Consider the following 25,333-nt stretch of genomic DNA (forward strand, 5'->3'; position numbering starts at 1 on the left):
GAAATTAGGTCTACCCAATCCCTAATCATTTGCTATCACCCCACCTTTTCAAGAGGAAGGGGAGTGCTGTGTGCTGGGCAGATTACATGTGGAAATCACGTACATTTCTGCTGGGCTTTGGCTGAGGCAGTCAACTGGCAGGGAAGCCCGCAGCCCTCACCAGAGCTCATGGAGCAAGCTGGATACAGCCTAGGGGTGACCAAATGTCTCCAGGCGATTCACAAGGCCTCCTCATTCCTAACTATGCCTAACAGCTGAAAGGCAAGAGGACACACCTCTTTTTGAAAAGCAGATGCTTTTTCACAAAGGAATACGGAGCATACTACCAAGGAACTGGTAAGAGAACAAATCATACAGCCCAGATGGCAGTCACAGTGCTTAATGCACTGCTGGAAGGTGCCCAGCTAGCTTGGTGATGAGTGACAGAAGAACGTATAGAGAATAATGTTCTTTGTTAAGTGCCAACTATTTATTACATTATATTCAGAGAACAGCTGAGGCAAATTAACCACAGCAACCATTTGCTGTTCTCTCAGACAGCCCTGAGATAGTATCTGTACTACTCCTGTGGCTGATGGTAGCTTCTGGGCAGATATGAGCTTGTTCAAAGCAAACCTAAAGCCAACTGCCCAGGTTAGCATACTGCCAAACCCTCATCAACAAACCACTCCACAGGTATACGAGCTTATACCTGCTCCTATGCCAACAATCACTTGGGTTTTGGTCAACTTGGAGTCTGACCAGAACAGGCCTGCATCCACTCAAGACTGCACACTAAGAACAGAGCTGGCTGCCCACCTATTGCACTAGTGAGTGAAGTGCTCATCGACCCAGCCACAGCAGGGTGACTGGGAACACATTCTTAAATATGTCTCTTAAATCGGTCTTAAATCTGATCAAAAGCAAGTATAAGACAAGATTTCTGTACTATTCATAACATCATCCATGCTAGAAACATCCAAGTTGCTTTTTTTCCACTAAAAAGTCACTATTTTCATCAAAACAATATTGTTGCAAAGAGGTATTTGGCAGAACACTGGAAGATTGTATTTTCCACCTGTTCTACATTTGATCTTGCAGTAGGGACAGGTGAGTTAAACAAAGTACAGTCCTGACCACAAAATCTGGATTGCTTTGATATTCTGGCAGTGAAGACAATACAGCTTTGCTCCAGAGAACAGCTTGGCCCTGTAGATCGGTACCTCATACATAAAAGCAGGAACAAAGTTTTACTGAGATGGCTATTCTCCTCTGACTATGAGCACATCTTAAATACTGCTGTTGTTTCAACAGTTAACAAGAGTAGCCATCTTCTACATTACCTCCTGAGGAGCAAGGTATGCAAGAAATCCATGGTTGTTTTGCACAAGCTGTCTATGCTTGAGCCATCGATGTCTACATTCACTCATATGCAACATCCAATAAAACACAGATTAAAGTAGAAGGCGAGTTACACAGTCTTGGCAATCTTACTGTTCTACATAAGCCAACTCAATAACACAGCCTACTGCAGTTAGGATACTTGTGGAAGTAGTTTTAAAATCTAATTTAAGATGTTTCTGCTATGTTTATTTGGGTTATAAGAACATTCCACTGTATGATGGCATGCAATACATACATACCTGGCCCCAAAGGAAACCCGTATCATAGCATCTGCTAAAATCCATTAAATTATAACACAGTTTAAAAAAAAAATCTAGTTAAGTCAGAAAACAGCATACAATACACCCTATTGCCCATGATGATAAATTAGTCTTAACTTTTTACTATCGTTTAATGATTTTTCACTGACAGTAAGAACTTTGCTATGGAGGTATGACTGCTCAAGATACATTGGAGAGCTATGCGATTTTCAGAATTCAGTTTTCAGATAGTAAAAATGTATCTCTTTAATCATCCGGGAAGCGGCATCTGAGAACAGGCATGACAAGGAGCTTTTCTATTCCTGAAATTTAGGCTCCCTTTAATGCAGGATTAAAGAATGCAAACACACAAACCTACGGCCCTCAAACTGTACATTCTCCTGGAAGATCTGAGTGTGCGAAGGCACCAGTAAGCACTGTACATATATCCATGATCATGATGTCCGGATTTCATTTTGGGTCAAAGCACAGCAATGTCTGTGAATCAATCAATGAAGTACAGATCTCTCGAGAAAAATTAAATCAGTTGTTACTGTCCTCCAAAAAAGAATGGAGATCTTCATTTGACCATAGTCAATGGTTCTCCAGTCTCAGAATCCCTCACTTTCAGATGCAAGTGCTTCATCAAGAGACTTTGTATGCCTCTCCCCAGTGTAAATCCCATAATGTAGTTTGTCATCCTTTACAGTAGCCCAGGACATCTGCTTGGTGGAGAACCTCGCTGCCCACTCTCCAGAACTGCTAACAACGATGACACCTCCCAAGCCCCCGACTCGAGTCTTCATGTATTCTAATGCAGTGTCAGCAGCCATCTCTGGTGACATTCCTGAAAAGAGGAACAAGATAACTTCACAAAATCTGCCTTGAGAAGAATTTTAAAGTTCTCTTCAAGATTCACATCCTCCTCTTGCTTCCACATCAGAGCCAGCCAAATCTAATTCTTCCTTCAACTAAATTGACAAAAAACTTCCAGTTCAGGAACTGAACTGCTTTATAGGAAGGCACTGGACAGTCGCAAACAGCTTCTACAGTACAGTTCTGCTGCAAAGACTGGGTTTGAGTAGCTTCAGATTATACTCAGGTTTCAGCATTTGATACAGACTAACTCATCAACTCTATGTTCAAGACACAACATTTTTTATGCCATCATTTGAGGGAAAAATGCCAATCTGCAAGCTTTCTCTCATAGGTATGCCATTAGCTACATTTATACTTTGGGAAAAGTTATTAAAACAACAAAAAATGCCAGTTGTCATCTGCGTTCAAAGTCCACGGCCGTAACAGAGCCCAAAGCATCTTATTTCACATCTCCACAATTTACTGAAAACAGATCAGCATTATCCTTCTTGAAACTTCTGAAAGTATCAAGTAAGACGAAGACAGGGACACCAGAAAGCACCAGCAAAATGACTCTATCTGTTCCTTACACTTAATTCATCATAACAGGTATATGTGAATTCTTAAGTTACTGTGCACATCATCCTCACACGCCTCTACTAGCTGCACAGTATTTCTTCATTGCAAGTCTGAACACACAGACTATCAGTAATGTTATGCAGTTCATGATGCAGAATAAAAAATGACCTTCATGTCTTCTTTGCAAATTTCAAGTTAAAACCAAACAAAACCAGCAGAATCAGAATTATTCACAGCACTGGTGACTGACAGGATAGAGCACCATTCCATGTCATTATGGGTGACACTGTGACTATTCAAGTCAGCGGCACTGACTTCAAAGGGTCAGCATTTCACTGTTTGATTTTTCATCAAGACAACAGCTGCTGCCATAAGGCAGAGATTCCAATAGTTGTTGAGACTGGCAAAGCCATTCCTTCATAAAATAGCAAACTAAAATTTCTAACACTGGCTGCAAAAGAAGGTATTTGCTGTGTAAATTACTGAATAGCAAAACAGAATTACAGAACAGCTTTATTGTTGTTTTTAAACATGAAACTTCAATAGAGCATTCAAAGACTCAAAAAGTTGTAAGAACTTGGGGGATTCTTTTCAGCATCTTCATGGAAACGTGGGGGAAAAACTAAAGGAAAGCTACTGTTGATGAGTTTACCTGGCATCTGAGTTGCATTTCTGGGCAGGATGAATGAAGGTAGAACAGGGTAAATAAGCGCAAATAAGTATTCATTTTAAGCATGCACACATGTGGACTGATTATTCTATTAGTACTTTTGTTTTAATCTGAGCCGCATTTGCCTGGTGTATCATGAGCCAGACACCTATCAGTGCAGAGGTCTTGCAGTGGAGTGAACTTACATTTAGAGAAAAAACTCGTTTGCACCCGAGCTTGAAAATCATTCACAAACTGAATGGCTAGGGACATAATATAAAGAGTATATAAAGAGGAGACCATGATGTGACAGAGCTTTGGAAAACAATCTGTAGGTTATATTTTACACTGAAACTGTAGCACGACCAAAGAGATTTGCAGAAAAGTGCACCCATTATATGCAAACAGCAAAGCAAAAAGCGTAACAAAAATATTCTCAGCTGTTATGTCTTTCTACTTACTGCTTCCCTAACAAAAAAGTAAACGGAAAGTTTTCCAACTATTTCCAGTTCATCTGATCTCAAAGTGAGCTACACTGTACAATCCCAGAGCTATGGCTAAAAATAGTATCTATACTAATGGTTCTTCAATTGCACGCAATGCAAGTATGTTGTCTGGCAATGTTTACTGGCTGTAACATAATGAAGGGTTTAAATGAGAGGCTAAATCATGAAGGTAAAGCTTCACAGGGTCATCCCACAGCCAGATGATATTACAGTCACATCAGACATACTGTGTCAGCTGTTTGCCACATACCCACCCAGTCAGTTCGGTAGATTTTCCAAAACAAAATGAAATTGTAAATCATACTCAAAATGTCTTAAAAATATTTCTGTTGCTATAATCAGAGTTGTTAAAACAAAAATCATCACAGCTTATTAGACAGGTGATTTTCTGAGCTTTCTTATTTCAGCTCTTATTCTTGTACCTCCAACTCTTTCCTATTGTTTCCTTTAAAGTGTTGTTTTTGTTTTCTATCTTTGTTCAAAAAAATTATTTTAAAACTAAATAGGCTTTATAAAAAAAAAAAACTTCAGATAGAGTACAAAATAAACAATCGTATATTTTAATATACCTTCATCAAAAAATGATTTAACATCAAGAAGCCCAAATATTTCTTTCCACTCAGAGCAATGCTAACCTTATTAACACTTCAGTACTTTGTTTTTTCTAAAGAGGTGATCAATCCACATACACCACAGTAGCAACTTTTTTGACAGCTGCTCTGAGGTGACAGTACATACGCTGCCATCTGTCATTAGGCAACATTCCCCATCCTCCCTATTTCAGCTTACAAAAAGTTTGGAAGATACCTTGCTCCATGTGATAGAGGATCAGTCGGGCTAAGACTACTTTCATAATGCTCTCTCCATGTCCTGTGGTTGAAGTGGCACCAGAACAGTTATCAGCATAACCTCCGCTTCCTTTTCAGAGAGAGAAAAAGAAAAGCAGTATTTTGGATAATACAATTTACAAGCTTTGCAATGTTTATAGTAACACACTTTTCCTAAGGGTCCAGGAGTTCTGTGCACTTCCAAGAGCAAAGTGTCAGTAAGTCGCATCTTTCACATTTCTGCCTCAAATTCAACACTGACAGACATCAGCAACAGCTAGATGAAGTCAAATGCCAATTTACAAGAACTAGAAGACCAGTGAGCTGATTGTGCCACAAAAGCCAGGAAAAGAGGGAAAAAAAAATTCCAGAATAGTGAGGGACAGTATACTGAGGATCAATACTGGATCCAACAGGATCCAGTAGAATGCAAAATGCCAGATCACACAATATTACAGAGACGGAATGACAAAAGACCTTGTGAGGACAAGATGAAGTGACCAAAATTTGTGGGGGATTTGACTGCAAGAGCAAAATCAGAGCAGAGATTTGAAAAGCCGAGCTCTGGTGAATCATCATGAAGCACCCTGAAGAATCTCTCAAGTCCTCACCACAAGCAGACTATTTCTTTTGTTTGAACTCTCACTCCTTTTTTTTTTCCCTCATCCTTGTTTGACTGGCACATTCCACACTGTTCTACACCAAGCTTTGGCTTGCTCAACACCCATATTTCTAACACATCTTCTATGAAAAACATTTCCCAATTGCAGGGAGGTGCATACCACAGAGTTACATGGATAAGCAAGGTACTTGTGTTGGGCTGGGGAGCAAAAGAGGTGCAGAAGAGCTGTGAAAGTTTCCTCCATTTCCTACTTTCCTGATCAGATTGGTCTCTTTCAACATATTATGATTTACGTGTGGAAAAATGCTGCCACAATTGACCTGTCAAATTCCCTTTCAATAATCTCATATCTTCAACAGGACAACTGTTACTTCAGTATCCAGTTCTGCAGACCTCCAGTAAGAACAGAAGTTGAAAGCAGTATACTGAATGGTGCCATTTTCACTTCTTCCCCACAAACGTTTTCCATATTATGAATGCCATGAACATGACCCACCTAAGAAAAGGGTATTTGCAGTCAGAAGGCAGCAGTAAGCAACGAAGCTGAAAATCATACTCAAACCAAGGGGTATCAGAACATCAGTAACTCAGGCTGTGCGAAAAAGTTAGTTCTGTAAAACAATCACGTGCTGCCAACAGCAGTGCTATCTGAGTTTGGAACATGCTTTACTAAAAATAATTATTTTCCAAATCCCAACTCAGTAATATAATCCTGAAGTAATCAAATGGCAAGTTTGTCCCACAAGAGAAACAAGTCTGGGGAAGGGATTTCAAGTGTCTCTTTATATTCTGATAAGAGAGATCTTAAAATATTTCCTTGATTCTACACCACATCCATTAGGCTCTGAGGCAATCTTATCTGGGCTCTCTAAGAACAGGAATTTACTCCAAGTTGCAAATCGTTTGGCAATTCTGGCTCACTGATTTGACAGTCATTACAATTACACATACATTAAGTATGAAGAAAACAGCACAGAATTGACTATGCTTTTTGCTTGGCTATGAGCATAGATGTTCATATTGATAGTTTTATTAGAATGAACGAACAGAAGACACACAGAAAAATAAATCAGCATTCAGAAAAGGACAAAAATTCAAATTCCCATTCCCACTTTCCAAACAGAAAAGTGGGATGATGATGACAGCACCGTATCTTTACTTCTAATCCCTATTTGCAAACTGAGGTTTGTATTGAGGAGCTTCAGTTTTCTTACATTTGAATGCCAGACCTTAGTTTCAGATGCATCACTTTTTCTTTCATTCCACTAATAGAAAGGAGAATGTGTGACAAACACTAAAATTTTTAATGAGATACCTCCAAAAAACAAGAGGCAAGTCCCCACAGCCCATACCTATGCATGCTGTGTCACCAACACGGCCGACCAATTTATTAGAGAGTCCTCCAGTGGATGTTGCACAAGCTACATTTCCTTCACTGTCTACAGCAACAGCACCAACTGTTCCCAGGTCTCTGCCAAGAAAAACAGTTCACAAAATTAGGTAGAATCAAAACATACCTGCCAAAGCATGCTGTATTTATCTTCTAGGTTGCTTTAAAGAAAAAATCAAAAAAGATTATTGCAAAAAAAATACTGCTCATCAGAAAGCCATTTTTATCATGCTTCTCATTACAAAAATAACCAGTAAAAAGCAATTCTCACAACTTTTGTTTTCTGTGCAATGAAATAGCTCTTAACTTTTTTTTTAAAGAGTCTGATCTCTCCCCATGACTTATTTACTATCAGCAGACCTGGAGCAGTTTTTTGGCTATGGCATGCCTAACGTTCAGCTTTCCCCTAGCGCCAACTCAAAGACACAAGAATCATCTCCCACTGTCTTAATGAGCAGTTAACTCAAATTATTTATGACAATGAACGTAAACAAGTAAATACATAAAAAGAGTGCATTGTTAGAATGCACTGAATCATTTCCTTCCTGTTCCTCCTCTTTCCTTTTCCTTACTCCCTGAAATGCTTGAATGCCAAAAAAAAAAAAAAAAAAAAAAAAGGTTATTTATGTGGCTTTCAATTAGTATTGTTCATAATGCATCACTAATACATACTTGTATCTCTGTACTTTGCAGCTAAGCAATCTTGAGGTTTAATTGCTTGGTCAGGAGAATGTTAAAACTGCAAACCATTTAAAAAATCTTCATTCACTGAAGAAAATGCACGTTTCAACTACTGCCTGATTTCTTCAGCAGCCGTATTTAATAGGCTGCTTAAAATATACATGTAAGTTCATAGTGGTAGGAAAAAAAGGCTACTCAACTTACCATAACAGTTGCTGTACTGAGAAGCAAGACAGTACTGAGAAGCAACAGTTTGAGGTCCAATCTTGGCAATTCACATAAGTACATGAAATCACATTTGGTTGGGAAAGCTATATCCAGAAAGTCTCAGTCCTTCCACAAAGGAAAATAATTCGTGCCAATCCTTCAGTGAACTGCACAACTATTTTTGGATGTTGTCTGAGCACTGGTGAGGGTCTCTACGTAACCCCCAAAATCAAAGCTAAGTTCATTTTGGTCACAACAACCCCATGCACTTCTACAGGCTTGGGGCAGACCGGCCAGAATGCTGTGCAGAGGAAAAGGATGTGAGGGTGCTGGCTGATGTACGGCTGAGCACGAGCCAGCAGTGTGCCCATGTAGCCAAGAAGGCCAATGGCATCCTTGGCCTGTATCATAAGCAGTGCAGTCAGCAGGAGCAGGGAGGTGATCGTCCCTCTGTACTCAGCTCTGGTGAGATTACAGCTTGAGAACTGTGTTCAGTTTTTGCCCTCTCACTACAAGAAAGACATCAAGGCCCTGAAGAGTGTCCAGAGAAGGGCAACAAAGCTGTGAAGAGCCTGGTGCACAAGTTTTATGGGGAGCGGCTGGGGCAGCTGGAATTGTTCAGTCTAGAGAAAGCTCGGGGCAGACCTTATAGTTCTCTACAACTACCTGACAGGAGGTTGTGGCAAGGTGGAGGTCAGCCTGTTCTCCCAGGTAACTATTGACAGGACAAGAGTAAATGGCCTCCAGTTATGCCATGTCAGGTTCAGGTCAAGTATTAGGATAAACTTTTTCTCCAAAAAGAATGGTTGGGCACTGGAACAGGCTGCCCAGGCAAGTGGTGTAGTCACTGTCCCTTGAGTTGATCAAGAAATGTGCAGATGTGGTACTTAGGAACATGGTTTAGTGGGTAATATTGGTGGCAGGCGGACTGTTAGATTAGATGATTTTAGAAGTCTTTCTCAACTTGCTATCATGATTCTATGATATCCAGTCAATTTCTCACAGAACCAACTCCCAGTTCCTTCCTGTTTATGTAAAATATCTTACTGTCAGCCCCTACACTACATTCACAGCAATTCAAAGTTGACTGATGACTCAGAGGACTTACAGACTGCTCTGACATTTATGTGGAGACGAACCTAATCTCAAACTGGTATGCTGGTGCAGATGGGCTTCCCACCCATCCATCTGTTACAAATAGTTTGCTAAAGAGAATATTAGGAGATTCAGTACTCCCTTGCTTAGACATACAGTGCCTTTCAACTAACTAAAGTTAGATCCTCCTGAGAAATTAAGAAACGCATGTTCAGATCTACATCTTCCAAGGTATGTATTTAGAATCACAGAACTGTCTGAGTTGGAATAGACTCTTAAATAGGGTTTATTTTATATATATATATATATAATAATACTCCAAGATTTTATATATATATCTTATATATATATATATATATATAAAAAAGAAAAAAAAATAATACTCCAAGTCCCCTGAAAAGAACAGGGACATGTACAGCTACATCACATTGCTCAGAACCCCATCCAGCCCAACCATGAATGTCAGGGATGGGGCATCTACCACTTCTCTAGGCAACCTGTTCCAATAAAAAATTTCCTTATATCCAATCTAATTCTCCCCACTTTTAGTTTGAAACCATTTCCCCATGTCTTATCACAACAGATTCTGCTAAAGAGCCTGTCCCCTTCTTAGCAACAGCCCCCGTTTAGATACTGAAAGGCTGCTATCAGGTCTCCTTGGAGCCTTCCCTTCTGCAGACTGAACAGCCCCAACTCTCTCAGCCTGTCCCTGTATAGGTATTCCATCCCTTGGATCAGTTCTGTGGCCCTCCTCTGGAAGTATGGCAGGAGGTCCATGTCTGTTCTGAGGAGCCCATGCCTGGATGCAGTACTCCAAGTGAGGCCTCACCAGCACAGAATAGAGGGGCAAGATCACTTCCCTCGACCTGCTGCCCATGTTTCTTCTGGTGCAGCTCGGCGTACAGCTGGCTTTCTGGGCTGCCATGAGAATACTGCAAGTACAAAGATTACACATGCAGCAGGTATCTACTTTGTACAGGAGCACCAATAAATGATAAAGTGAGCGTGCCCAAAACATATTAGCTGTTGTGGAGCAAATACAAAACTAGACTCTAATTACTGTTCTTTTAAACTTTTGAGTACTTCAGTGTCATGTTTTCTTTGTTCATCTTCAGAAGGCAGATATGCAACAACTCGTTGCATAGTCCACTGACTCAGAAACACTAACAAGGCAGACAAAACTGTCTAAGTAGAAACACTGTATTATAGTCATAGGTCTAATGTTAATGTCTGTAGGAATAACTCCACAAGTACCTGTGCTACACACTAGAGCAGGGCTGTCCAACCCTTTGGCTTGTGTAGGCTGCATTGAGCAAACAGGAATTGCCTTGGGCCACATATAAAATATACAACAAATTTAATGAATTTTAATCGCAAACCTTATTTTTTTATGGAGGTTTATTTTTTTTTTTAACATAATAAAAAAGAGCAACAAAAAACCAGTGGGATGTCTGACCTTGTTTTTGGGAAACTGATGCATCAGTCTGGTTTGATGGCAGTAGCTGCCGTTCTTTCTAGAACGGCAAATCTAGTGAATTCTAGAGCTGTTTGTCAGATCTTTGATGAAATATTACTCTTCCCATGCTCCATCCTTGGTAATAACCATTCACAAGTATTCACATCATTGTTTTTTGGCAGTATGTATAAGGCACGGCTGTGAAACAAGGGATATTTTTCTATGATAAGAGATCTTCCTGATGAATAGATGTGACCAAATTTTTCTTCGAGCTGAATGTCTGGTTACAACTCCATACAATCCATGTGAAAATTTGCAAGTAATGTATTTACTTCAACTGAAAACAGAGTTGCAAATACATTTTAAAAAATTGATTTTTTTTTGAAATCTTGAAATCTTAAAATCAAAATGGAAGGCAAAGAAAGCTGCATATCTTTCAATGTTCACAGGACTGCATATAGCTGATGTTTCAAAATGCAGGAATCAGAAATGCTAAATATTAATTTTAGTGTTCAGGTTCCAGCACAAGTTTTCCTTTCAATTCTATAAAGGACTCAATCCCACTTTGCAAATCATGAAGTCATTTTTAACATTTTACCCCAACGTAGCCACCTTCCTTCAGAAAAGTAAATGATGACCCCACGATCAGCATGCACACTTCTAAGGAACTCCTAGCATTGGTGATGATTCAATTCCTTGGACTTTAGGAAATTCACAACTTTGATGACTGTTTACATGACACTATTTTTAAAGCTTACCCACAAGCATTTTCTTGCTGCCCAACATAGTCAAATTACATCAAATCTGATTTATCAGTGGTAATGGCATCATCTCCTATAGAATTTTCTCACCCCTCTTCTTTTTCCTTTTTTAACCAATCATCATCAGGGCACCATCAGTAGCTACATCAGATACGTTGATAAAGGTTAAATAAAATCCCTTCAATGTTTTTTTCTTTTTTACTGCTTCACACAAATAAAGAGATTTAGTTGTGTCTTTCAATGGCACCAAAGAAGCCATTTTTGTCAGTGACTTTACATCAGTTATCATCACCTCTAATGAAAATGGCAAGTAGAGCCATATCTGTAGCATCAGTACTTTCACCTATTGCCAAAGTATGAAATTTGAAATTAACAGCATTACTCTCCAAATTTCTTTTTGATATACATTCCTGTTCCTTCATTTCACCTGGCTATCTAGCTCAATCACCCAAAAAAATTAACTTATTTTTTTTTTTTTTTTTTTTTTTTTAAATCAGAACATGTTATATCTGTCATGCTTTCCATTCATCACTTAAAGTCACCATCAGGAAACAGTTCTTATTTTTTTTATTATGAAATTTGCTATCTCTTAACTAGCTTTTGTAACAGAGTCCAACTGAGTTTTAACTTTTTAAAAAATATATTTTGTTGAGGTGACAGACTTTCTTCAGTTCCACTGTTTTGTCCTTATGAAGCATTCAATGCTCAGGGGGCTGGATCATCTCCCTGATGGGGACAGGCTGAAAGAGCTGGAGCTCTACAGCCTGGAGAGGAGAAGGCTTCAGGGGGATCTTATAGGGCCCTTTCAGGCACTGGAAGGCTGCTACAGGAAAGCTGGGGAGGAAAATTCTATAAGGGCATGTAGTGACAGGACGAGGGGAAATGGCCTTAAACTGGAAGAGGGCAGATTTATACTAGATAATAGGAAGAATCTTTACTATGTGGGTGGTGAGACACTGGAACAGGTTGCCCAGAGAGGCTGTGGATGCCCCCTCCCTGGAAGCATTCATTGCCAGGCTGGATGGGGCTTTGAGCAACCCAGTCTAGAGGGATGTGTCCCTGCTTATAGCAGGGTGTTCTAAGATTCCTTGGTATGCAATGAATTTGGCAGCACGTTTCTGCGTACAGTGTCTTTTCAAATTGCAGTATTTGAGAACTGAGACAATTTCCTAGCAAATCAAGCATAGTGCCATATTATATGCCAGCAGTACACAGTGCCCTCGCTGTACCCCAGGCCCAGGTCAGGCTGCAGTGTGAGCAGTGCTGGAATTCTCAGGGAATCTTCAGCAACTCTAGAAAGCATATGGTCAGAATCTCTGGTCTGAGAGACAGAAGATAAAAAAAACAAACAAACAAACACAAAAAACCTCTACATTTTATTATTAGTAGAAGGGGCACAAGATAGCTGAATGTACATGCAACAGAATCATAATTTCTGAATGTAAATGAATGCAGGCTTCTAAATAGCAAAAGAGAAAGCTCTCTCTTCGTCCAAGCTCCTTGCTTGGAAAGCTCTGAACGTCTAAGGCTTCTAAAAGAGCCAATAAACTCTGAGAACCTGACTAAAGGTTAAGTACAAGCCAACCTTCACATTCCCAGTATTAGCTGGTGTTAGGTTGCCTCCGACCAGTAGTACTTCACCTCTGCCCATTTGCTTCAGGCAAGTTTCTGCATAATCACTATAGACATAATGAGAAAAAAGAACATTCCACACACAGCACAGGAACAAACAGGTTGGCATAAAGAGACCTCTCTTCAGCTTTGTGAACTTCTGCCTATGTTAGTGGGCAGCGCTTGTCAGGAAAAGCACAGTGTGGCCAAGACAAGAAGTCTCAAACTTGTCAGAAATATACAAATCTTCAAGTATTGGGTACTCCAGAATAAGAGAAAGCTGAAATTAAAGATGCCTAACACTGTTAACTATAAGAAAAAAAAGGGGCAAAGTAATTATAAAGAATGATCAGAGACTCAGATGCCATGCTTCCAGCTCTCTTCTTCAGGAGGCCAGGGGACACTGGCAGCTACACCATTCTCAGAATTCCTGGCAATGAGCTGTAACACCACACAGCCCCTGCATACCACACAGATTAAAAAAACCTGAAACTTCCAGGGGAGACAAGATGAACGACAACGGACACCTCACTTCGTTTACAAGACTGTATTTACACTTGTATCAAGACTTTGTTTTTCCTTCCAGCAACTTAATGTAAGTAACGTATAGCTTATATACATTATGGCCTAACTTCATTGATTTTAGTTAACATGCCCACAGAAGAAGCTTCTTCCTTTTCTCTGATCTACAAATTCTTCAGCTCTGCTTCACTTAGTACTACTACTTCACACAGCAGACTAGCAGCAGTATGTAATACAGTATTTTCCTATGCAGCAACTGTTGCCATACAAATGCAAACTCAAAACAATTCAGTATTCATGCCTACCTCATGGGCATAAAAGATATTTGACACCTCATGATTTTCATTCTTTTCTCATCCACCTTGTCTTCCTCTCTGGTTTGTTATGTGAAGCCTGCTTATTTTTCAGGTGACTTTCATTTTGCTGGCGTGTAATATCATCCAACAGCATCTCTTCTCACACCCACCACTACAATGAACCTCCTGGTCATTTTCTCCTTCTATCTACAGTAACCAATAGTCACAATCAGCACTTGGCACACTTGATCAAAATATGACACAGTTTAACTACCTAGACCAGTTTAAAAACAAGTCGGATCACCTGCTTAAGACCAGCTTTATAATTTTATTTTTCACATGGACTTCGTAATTTTAAACAGTGGACTGGAGAGTTCCTAACTCACAGTTCTTCTTTGGAAAACTTACTTACTCACTTAAACTTCAGCAAATTCACTAGAAGCTGGATTTTGAGGGTGTTTTTTGCTTGTTAGTGTTTTGAGGACATATTGGGAAGATTATGGCAAACCACAGTTCACTCAGAACTGAAATATTATCAAGGCTGACAACAGGCCTTCAAGCTTTGGGATTTTTCTTCTTTTAGTTTTTTTGGGGGGGTCTTTTTGGAAGGAGAGTGGCAGGGGGTGTGTGAACTGATTGCACCAAGTAAACTACCTGAATTAAAAAAAAAAAAAAAAAAAAAGTTACAAAAACCTACTTCTGGAACTCCACAGGGTTGGAATCTGGCTCAAGGTTCTTCTTCCATCTCTCCCGAGACCTCTCAGTTATGAGTTTCTCCCCTGGAATCTCAGGAACACCCATGGCCTGAGCAAAGAGGCGGGCGCCATGGTCAGTTAGCAGCATGTGCTTTGTCTGCAGAAGACAGGCAAAAAATTACTGACACCTCCTGTTTTTCCTTATACAAACTGCTCCCTATAGTCACTATTTTTTAGAAGGATGGATGTAAAGAACATTCCAAATTTTGTTTCATTTTTAAACTTCCTGGTTTTCTGTGCCTACATCCAGAAAATTTTTAATGCAATACAGTCAAGTGGTTCTTAACAAAAGCTAAACCACTTTGCTTTTAATACTTCTTTCAACAACCTGCCATTCTCACAGACCCAGAATTTCCTATTTAGGAACTGAATATCATTCTAATAGATTTGATAAAAATTGTTTGCTCTCTTCAAACAACATTTGCATGTGCAGAATCTCTATATTTATTCCTCTATTTAGCAAAGTACTTAAACCAGATTTTAAGTCAACAACCTTGGTCAAATCCACACTTCCAAGTCTGCATGGCTTGCTTAATTCCTATTTTTTTATAAACTTACCAGTTCAGTTTGTTTCATTAATCCTTATGCTTTAGCAGGATCTCCAGCATCTAATTTGTTTTTTTTTTTTGTTTGGAACCTGTGTCCAAAATAATCCATCAACTTTTTGGATCACGGTGTTCATTGCTCAGCAGAGCCTAGGAAGGCAGGAGCAATGGCCTGACAATACAGGACTCACAGCAGAACACTGCTACCTTTAGGCAAGCTTGTACATCCATGCAGCAACATGGGGACCAGGCTAAGGTCCAAAAGCAAATTCAGGAGATGCTGCAGACAGCAGGCCTGCAGAGCCCTGCAGGGCACCCGCTGGCTCTGCTTCTCAGCCTGCAGTGAGGATTCCCAAATCTGGTATTTATTTCTGTGACACACTGCACTGACACAGTCAAAACAGTCTCAAAGCTTCAGACTTTAAGATGCTGCAGAACATCAACTTTTTCTGATTTGTAAAGCAATGATAAGCAATCATTACCACGAGGAAGCCAAAGCACTGAATAGAGTGAAGGATTTGAGCTCAAATTCTTCCCAAACCACAGATACTCAAGTCTGCTTCAGCCTGCTGTATCTCTGCACTAATCCTTCCAAATGCTTACACAAGCAGGAAGTGCCATGTCACATTAAAAACGTTCCTGACTGGCCATTCACCAGGTGGTGGCCCTAACATCAAATCTCTCTCATATTTAAGAAATTACTTCAGTTGATGACAGTACCACTCAAAAGAACAAGAGGAACAGTCACAAGGAAGTGTGCTCCACATTCCAAAGAGCGGAGAATGGCCTTAGGCAAGTGCTGTTACCTGACAATGGAAGACCCTATCTATTTGTAACAAAGCTGAAGTGTTCTCAACTTAGAAGGGAACTTCTCTGCGCAACGCTGCCCCCCCTCTGCCTCTGGAACTAAACCACCAAAGCCCATGATTCAATAATTCCAATTATGTTTATAGAAAATTCCATTCAACTTTTCTTTTGACTTTACTTTCATGAGAAGATAGCCCCCTCCATCACTTGCTTTCTTCAAGAATGCAATTCCATTGCTTTTCTAGTATTTTTTGTTTTAGAAAATAAGGTTTTATTACATAAAAAATAAAGCAATTCCTTAAAAAAATTCTTAAAGGAGCATCCCATGTGCAGACTTTGATAACATACCACCTTCAAGAGCTGCAAACAAGCAATAGATATTTGTACACAGAGGAATAAGCTCCTATATAGCTTTTTGCAGTCCTTGCTGAAAATAAAGTGTCCTAGGGAGAATTTAATATATTCTGTCCATCAAAAGAGCTCATAGAGCACTGCCAAGCAACCAAAAGAACAGATTTTCCTGTCTCATTCTCCTTCTAGTTTCACAAATGTATTTGTTAACTTTCTTAGGTGCCTCATTTTTCTGGGATACACTTAAAACAGAGTAATCCAAAAAGAAAAAAATAAAATAAATAATAGTTTTTAGAGTTCTTAATAGCAAACAACAAATGTTGGAAAATTTCTGTTTAGTTCATCTTATCAGAAGCGGAAAGAAAATCCCCAACTTTCAGTTGCTGGCCTGGAACTCAGATCAGCTCTTTATTTAAGAAGCCCAGCAGTGCAAAAAGCACAGCAGAAGTTTCCACCTTTTGCCTTGAGAAGTCTATGGGGTAGGTTAAATTTTCCTCTCGTTTCAAGAGCTGGATGAGGACGATATAAGGGAAAGTATGCACCAACAGTTTATGGGTACCAGTGAATCAGCGCTGCAACGTTCACATGACAGCCATCTCATGAAGCACAGGAGCTGAGGGGGATTACACACCCCATTAAGAAAAACAAGTCATTTCAAAGCATCATTCCACTGCTGTTCACTACAAACAGGAATAATTTTATGGGATTTTAACTGCTTTCTCAAGTATCCATTTGATTAATTTGTTAATGTACTAAGCCTTCCATCTCTAGAGACTGATGTGCTCAGTAGTACAGTAAGACACAAATTATTCTGGTACTTTCCCTTCTCCTGTACCATGAATTTGAGCAAATTGGAGCCCACTAAGAACGCGATAATGTACAAGATAAACATGCACAACAGCAGCCTAAGGAGCTACTCTGACCACCAGATGGAGCCCATATTGTTTCAGAATAGGAATAGAAACACAAAGTTACAAGCAGGTGCTGAACTCTTCCATTTGTTACTTGTTTTGGAGAACTTCGTGTTCTCCTTGGGGCAGTAATGTCTCTTAACATCATTGGGAAACAAGCATCCTAAAATCCTTAGGACCAAGGAAACACCAGACTTATCACCCAGGGATCACTGAGTTCAAAATATTTTTAATTATTTACAGTAAAATACAACAAATAAAATAGACTCCGAAAAGCACCGTGAAATAGCCTGGGTTAGCGTCCCCAAACTCCTTCCTAAGATGAACAGAAGAGTAACATTAGCTGGTTTGTATTCCAGTTTGTAATGTCTGCCAGAAAAAACAGCAGAAGCTCACCTCAAGATATATCAAGCAATTTAGGTTAACATCTATATTTGAATGTTGTCATCCACATAGAATTTATTGCAGCTGGGCAAACAGAAATACACTGCACCACAAAATGGAAGTACTTCTCATTTTGTGGTATTAGCGCCAAACCATTACACATGGCCTTATGCAGTTGAATTTCTTATGTACTACTAAATTTAGCTTCAACGTTTTTGAAGAGCTGAAGCACCACTCAATGACAAGAGACCTTACAGCACACAAGAGACAGAGGGCAGATTTTTGGTTTTGTTTTTTGTTGGAGGTGGCTGGGATGCATTTGTTTTGTTGTCCAAAAAATATTGTTGTAACTTTATCTTAAATGAGGTTTTGTCATAGAGGAGACACCATCAGTGGCTTTTAACTGTCATTATAAGAAGTGATCTACAGAAAACAGATATAACTTTTCCCCCTCAAGTTACTAAAAGACATTCTACCCCAGCCTTCCAACTACGTAACAGAACTCATTTCCTCAGAGTGCTATCTTTCAATAATAGCATTCAAAAAAACCCAAACAACCCAAAAATGTTAAAAATAAAAGTTCCTCATAGTCACAATCAGAGACTCTAAGTGCTGCCTTCTATTTCTCATTCTTTCATAGTTTAGGGGAGGATTCACAGACAACATCAACGAGGTGTTTCAACACACCAGATGAAATACTAAGGAAAAAACATTTCATATTCAAGTACAGATTCAGCATACCTTTTCCATGACAAGTCGAGCTAGTTTTATTGGGTTTGCTATACATTTAACTGCAGATACTGCTCCAGAGGCCAGATTTTTTCCATCCATGATAATTGCATCCATTTCTACTTCACCTTCTTCATTAAGAACAGAACCACAGCCTAAAGACCAAAGAACAACAACAAAAAAAATTAAATTAAAAAGAGGAGGAGTAAGGGAAGAAGAGTTAAGTCATTAAGAGCTAACCAGCAGCTGATTCAATTTATGGATCTCATCAAGCAAACTTTCTGTTTTCCAATTATATGTCTGACTTACTGGAAGGACCCACCCCCTGACTACAAACAAAACAGCAGAAACGTTGCTGAGTATAACTGCAAAATCCAACTGTAGACAGAAATCTGACAGGGTGTAATGGCTACTTAAAAAAAAAAAAAAAAAAAAGAAAAAAAAAGAAAAAAGTTTTATTTTTATTTGATGAAAAACGCACTTGAAACTCATACAGTCGTGAATTGGTCATAAGATGGTATACAGAATGCCATTTATGCAATTCCATCCAAAATTATATACCAGCTATGAAAGCTAAAATGGCAATCATAAACAAGATTCTTTATCCCTCAGATCACATCACACACACGTAAAAATATCTATTTCACTTTTACAGTTCTTCCAACTGTAGGACACCCAACAATATTGTGTAGTGTTCAGTCCCATCAAAGAAATAACGCCAAAGAGCATTCCAAGAAGCTGTCAAAATTGACACAGCACAACAGAAGTGCTCATTCACTACTGCACCAAAACCTTGAAATAACCCAGTCTTCAAATAACAGTTTATCAAATAACAGTAGATGGAGGAATTTAGAATAAAGATAGAAATGAAATGCTGGGTAGTTATTCTCTTCAGCAATCATCAACGCTGACATTAACCTAATTGAAAATTGATGATACAAGATGAGACAATGCAAATAGGTGCTGTGTTTTGTTGTTTGGTTGTTTGTTTGTTTTTTTTAAATAACGTAAGTAACTCTTCCCAGGGGAACGCTAAGTTTTTAAGTCAACATGTGTGCAAGCTAACTAGGCTGGGTAAGACTGAATTTAGAAAGAAATTTAAAAATTCATGGTAGAACTATAGAGTAGCTCAGGTAGAAATACTCAAACGTTGTACAGAACTAAAACAGGTTTTGTTGTTTGCTTTTCCTGTTAAACTGACACTAGGGCAGGTCAGAAACTACTGTTGGTAACTGCCGACATAAGGCAACTACACCTATGCACTTCTGCCCTGAATATATGTGTATAACGTTAAAACCTCACTTACAGGAGGCAACAACATTCTGTGTCTTCAGAACTCCACCTAACAGACATACCTGCCTATACTCCACCCCAAACAGTTACTTTTTGCCCCCCTCCAACCATATAAGCTATTTCTGAGCTCAGTGCCACATCATTCAGAATAGGTTATTTCTATGCCACACTGATGTGTGGAGAGCTTACACATTCCTCCTTTCAGACATCTGTGCTAAAATCATTCTTCCAGAATTTCCCTTATTTTGATGTATGAAATAGGCCCTCTTTTATTTCTTAGGTAAGCCTTGCCATGTTCTAGTTTCCTTTGTCAAGGTAGGCTCTTCTCACATACACGCTCACAAAATTCCCTCTAGAACAAGGTGTACCTTTCTCAAACAGCAGTAATCAGAAGAACGACGGCCCCCAAGGGATGCTCTACCAGCCTCCTGCATCACCTCATTAGATATCTCCTATGTCTGTTGGAGATCTCTAAAGATTTCCTAACTGTTCCTCTGCAGAAAACTGGAGGACACAACTTGATTATTAAGCTTATTCCTCTCCATATTTATTGTTACTGTTCAGCAATGTCTGTGTTTTCTAGGAAAATATTACAACAAAACAATCGTTTATTTTACAGAGATAAATACCACGAGTTTTAAAAAGCCACTCCAATCAGGGCCCTCTTCACATAGCTGTCAGCTCACTCTGAGAGCAGCTGTATCTAATGAGCACTAACACAGCTGGATGTATATATAAGTGGTTAAGGACTTAGATCAGCATAGTCAGACGTGAACAAGAGCTCAAGGCTCAAGCTCAGTTCAAGCAAATTTTGCTAAAAATTCTTAATTTCATCTACTATAAACAACAGATAAATATTGTTAGAACAAGTATAAGTAAACATCGTTAGACAAAACATTAGTTTAATATATATTTCAATAAGTATACGCTGTCAGACCATGAGAAGGTCTGCCACAAACATGTTCTGCACATTCGTGAAGAAAATGAAAAGTTACAACTTCCTAGCAGGCATTGGCTATGGTGGGGTCTAAGAGCCTGTCCTCAAATGGTGCAATCACTTTGAACGTGGAGCAGCGCATGCTCCTTTAAGTGGCTGTATGCTGAGAGGGAGGCCGCAATGCTCTCCCTGGGGAAAGACGGTAACTTTCCACTGCAGCCCAAACTTCCTTTCTGCAACTCTGGAAACAAGAAATGCGTGTAAGGCACGAGTCTGTGGAAACTTCTCCATATGAAGAGCTATGGGGATGCTCTGAGATAAGAGAAACATAGAATCATAGAATCACAAGGTTGGAAACGACCTATAAGACCATCCAGTCCAACCGTCTCCTCATCACCATTGCCACCACTAGCACTAAACCATATCACGCAGCACGTCATCCAGATGCCTCTTGAACACTGCCAGGGACGGCGACTCCACCACCTCCCTGGGCAGCCATTCCAGTGCCTGACCACTCTCTGAGAGAAGAAGTTCTTCCTTATGTCCAACCTGAACCTCCTCTGATACAAATACGTATTCTGTCCCATATCAGTTCACTTCATGTTATCCACTTCCCAAGCTCAGAATATCAGTATTAGCGATAAGATTGCAAACTAAGGGTGAAAATAGCTTGCATTAATACTGCCATTGTGATCCCACTTACCAAAACATGTGCCAAAATGACACACACTGCTGCTTATCATTTAAATAAATAAGCCTAAATAGACTGCTATAAAGCAAGCTTTCACCAGAGAATCCCATTCAATTAAAATACATTTTCCGTTTACATAATTTTGATTTACAGAACCATCAAAATTAGCATATAAGAAACCAAGAAAGTATGAAATTGTTTACATGGAATGATTAAGAGATGTAAACAATCTTTTGGCTTAAATTTACACTGAAGTTGCTTCCACATTGACATTGGACAACTACTATTGGCCTGAAAATGATGCTCCTTGAGAATTAGGATTTTTTTCCTGCAATATAGGAAGCTGATGACTTTGAAATAGCAAATGTAAGCTATTTGGTCAGAGGTTTGTTTAGAGATAGAATCCAGAATTATAGAAAGCACCAAAGGTCAAACAGTTACAGATTTACTGACCTGAGCAAAACACAGTCCTAAAGGTTGACTGATTTAGACAGCAAGTGAAGAAAAAGTTAATGAGGGAACACCAGCTTCATATTAATTATGCAACTGCCTCATGGTACACATATCTCATTTAAACCTGTAAAAAGCAGGAAATTCAATCCAAGTCCGCAATGAATCACTCAAAACTTTCATATGGAAAAAAAATCTTTCAATCATTCTCAATTGCAAGGTGAGAAAGAAAAAGTGAATCTGTGCACATTAAGCATCCACACAAGAATCAAGTATGCTATCTGAGACACTGAACTCTGACAGTCTTCTTTTCCATGTTCATTCCTGACATACCTTGCTGGAAACAGTGAAGAATTTTCACTGAAATGCGTCCAAATAGTAAACTTGAAGTTATACAAATAGGAGAAAAATATTGGATATTAACTATCATTAACATTAATTGACATTAATTGCTAGGAAATTCAGTTCTAAACCTTAAACGACTCACATCATTAGTTGTATTATTTTTATAATATTATTTAAGGCGGCACTAATTGCAAGCATTAACTAAAACATATACAATATCCCAAAATCTTCCTTTAACAAGAGGTAAAGAATTAAGGCTTAAACATTGCCACAAGCTCCGTACAAGTGACTTTTAATATGAATATTAACTGAACATGCACTCCATTAAGGAGTCCATGTCTTAAAACTAAAAACTCAGCATGGGGACAGGGAAGATTTACGTAACAGTAGGACTGGAGAACAAGAATGAATCAGTAGGTACAGAATGCTGAGAAACAACAAAGACTAACCTGACTGCCTAAGTGTGCTCAGAAGAAACAATGGTACATAACATGCTTTTTTAATTACATGAATAAACAAATAATTCATATTTTGTGACACTAATAGTTACTTCACTACAACATGCATAATTCAAGGCAAATACGAGCTGGTATTTTCACAGTAATCAGAATCAAGCACTGAACATACTTAATGATTATACAGATATTGAATTCTTTAAGAATTACCTGCATTAAAATGAGGGTCATCTTCCATTGACCGTACCGCCTCCTCAACTGCATCTAAGGCGCTGCCTCCTTGTTTCAGGACACCATAACCCTGCAGCGCTGCTCTGACGACACCAGCACGGCATCCCTCTTCTCGTTCTTTGAAGATCCGGCCAGCTCCACCGTGTACCACAATGACAGGCCTCATCCTGTCAAATTCCTCCAGCTGTGCCAACAGGTTGTTCTTAATTAGCCTGTTTTGGAAAGAACTGTGTTTAGTATTTGTTCCCTTCCAAGGGAGACAGCCCTGCAGATGAATGAGCAGATAGGCTGTTTGACTCCCATGAGTTCACCTTTCAAGAAGCCGAACACTCCCTCTAAGGAGCTCCAACAGCAAGTTCCCCCTGTGCCAGGCACTGAGGAACCTGAACAGCCTGCAGCCAGCTGACAGCAGGGCGTGGGGCGTGCTGACCTCTGCAGGGCCCGCTCAGCAGAACTGTGCCATCTCACCACAGACCCTGCCTGCCTTTGGTATTACCTTACTGGTTACGTAGAAACGAGCACTCAAGTCTCAGTCCTGCAAACTGTTAGATGAGTAACCTCACTACTTGAGTACACCCGCAGAAGCACAGATAAAGCCCAGCCCCGCGTCAGCAGCTTAACCACGCTGTGTGGATTTCAAACCTCCGACCTCTTAAAATCGTTGTACTTTGTTCAGAAAAACAAGGCATCAAAACCTGGCAGTTAACCGCCTTCACTGTTCACTGCCTCCTGTGAGCAAACCAGCACTGCCACACATCTGAGGATGAGGAGGAACCTCGTCTCCCACTGATGCCAGAGGATGAAGCCCAGTGAGGGCAGCAGGCACTGCACCAACGCTGCAGGCCCAGCCTGCACTGCCCGGGGCAGAAACGTCTCGATTTTCACCGGGCTGCCGTACGCGAGGCCGTTCTCCTGGAGGCCGCCCGAGCTTTTATTTCAACGGACAGCTGCCCTTTTCTTTCCCCCACTGTCACGTTCTCGCTGCCCTGGAAGGAGGAACCCAGCATAGCCTGTCCGCAGCGGCAGAACCGAGCCCTCAGGGTCCGCCCTCCGCGTTCCGAGTCCCTGCCGGCACTAAGCCAGCCTCACCAGCCCTACGGAGAGCGGAGCCGGACCCCGCTGCGGCCTCCCGACTCCACGGCAGCTGAGTGCGGCGCGGAACCGGACCGCACGGCCGGCGGTTCCCTCACCAGACATGGCGCCCCGGGGGATGCCCGCAGCTAAGATGGCCGCCGCCCCGCCCGGCCCTGCCTCGGAGGGGCGGCACCGCGGCCGCTCGAGGAGGGTGTGCTGACAGAGCGCGGCTGCGGTTACGCTGGGGAAACCGATGTGGTTCTGAGCTCGGTCAGCTGGCGTGCCTGCAGCCCTGTGTATTACGGATGGTAGAAATAGGCCGTCCCTGCCTCAGCCCGTGTGGCGTGCGGGCAGAAATGCCTGCCCGAAGGCAAGCGGAGGTGACAGCCCCACAAAAGCCGGGAGCGGTGCCCAGCAGCGCGGTTTCCTTCCCCGTGTGCCGCCGCTGCCGCAGTGACGGCTCCCGGCGTGGTGCCGGGGCGGCTTCGTTCGGCGATGCGGCGATAAGCGCCCTCATTTCTTCTCGATGATGTACCCTTTCCTATCAGATGTTGCACCACCTTTAATTTCCTCGTCGCTCACCACCGCTTGGTTTCCCCTAGTGTTAAACGAGAAAAATGACTCTTCCCCAAAGCCAAACCCGTCAATACAATACGTGCCGTCCGCCCTTCCTTCTGCTCTCCTTCCAGCGAGCTGGGACTTCCAGTGCTCCGACTGCGTAAATGCAGTGAGGTGTGCGGGGCATGGGCCTGGGAAGTGCATCCAGGCGTGAGGAGGTGAGGCGTCAGGTGGGGACTGGCCGAGTGACGCTGGATGGTGTGTGTCTGTGTAGATTCCAAAAGATAACAAAGGTAAGAGAGAAGTGTGCTGTTATTACTGCACTGCTGGGGGAACGCATCGTTACTTGGTGTAAGAAGAGCTACTAAACAGAAAGTCTCTGGAAAGGAAAAAAATCTTCAAAAATACAGTGAAAAAATCTAATTGAAAATAATAATTTCCAAAGTTCCTTACCTAATGGTAAAAAAAAAAAAAAAAAAAGAATTTCACAGAATTTGTGCAACCTCTCCCAGCATCCAGCCCTCTTGCTCCACTGTTTCTCTTCACTGTTCACTTCCACGTCTCTTCACTCCCTCTTTCTCCTTTTGTTGCTCCAAGCTGCAGGAGAGTGGTGAATGCAGCCTGCCTTGGACTTGTGAGCTGAGCTTAGTTGAGCTGGCAGTGCAGAATTGCAAGGACTTACGGCAACATGCAGTCAGTCCACTGAAGATTAATTTTATGTCCAGTTCTGGGCTTCCCAGTTCAAAAAAAGACAGGGATCTCCTAGGAGTCCAGCAGTGGGCCACAAAGATGATAAAGGGCCTGGAGCATCTCCCATATGAGGAAAGGCTGAGTAATGTGGGCCTGTTCAGCCTGGGGAAGAGAAGGCTGAGAGGGGTTCTGATAAATATTTATAAATATCTACAAGGAGGTAGGAGGCAAATGGATGAGGCCGGGTTCTTCTTGGTGATGTGTAGAAATAGGACAAGGAACAATGGCCTAAAACTTGAACATGGAAAGTTTCATGCAGAACTTCTTTATGGTAAGCATGTCAGAGCACAGGAACAGGTTGCCCAGAGAGGTTGTGGAGTCTCCTTCTATATTCAAGACCCATCTGGATGCCTACCTGTGACTTTCTGTAGGGTACCTGTTTTAG

At 40.8% G+C, this 25,333-nt stretch overlaps 1 protein-coding gene across 4 annotated transcripts; it reads right to left on the reverse strand.

Annotated features, from left to right (window-relative positions):
* Window positions 1-1,547: 1,547 nt before the first annotated feature.
* ASRGL1 (asparaginase and isoaspartyl peptidase 1) lies at window positions 1,548-23,802 on the reverse strand. Of its 4 annotated transcripts, none has more exons than XM_042821854.1 (7): window positions 23,757-23,802; window positions 22,546-22,778; window positions 18,177-18,319; window positions 14,380-14,534; window positions 7,016-7,134; window positions 5,022-5,132; window positions 1,548-2,469 (listed from the first exon to the last, which is right to left on the reverse strand). In XM_042821854.1, the coding sequence occupies exons 2-7, from the start codon at window positions 22,730-22,732 to the stop codon at window positions 2,234-2,236; spliced, it is 951 nt and encodes a 316-aa protein (XP_042677788.1). In that variant the 5' UTR covers window positions 22,733-22,778; window positions 23,757-23,802; the 3' UTR covers window positions 1,548-2,233. The 4 variants fall into 4 exon arrangements, with proteins under 4 accessions (XP_042677788.1, XP_042677779.1, XP_042677807.1 ...); XM_042821845.1 differs by lacking the exon at window positions 23,757-23,802 and adding an exon at window positions 23,656-23,747; XM_042821873.1 differs by lacking the exon at window positions 23,757-23,802 and adding an exon at window positions 23,262-23,623.
* Window positions 23,803-25,333: the final 1,531 nt, after the last annotated feature.

This window comes from Centrocercus urophasianus, unplaced genomic scaffold, assembly GCF_019232065.1.
Source record: "Centrocercus urophasianus isolate 14NV4802_14NV808 unplaced genomic scaffold, USGS_Curo_1.0 seq_10, whole genome shotgun sequence".
Taxonomy (NCBI): Eukaryota; Metazoa; Chordata; class Aves; order Galliformes; family Phasianidae; genus Centrocercus; species Centrocercus urophasianus.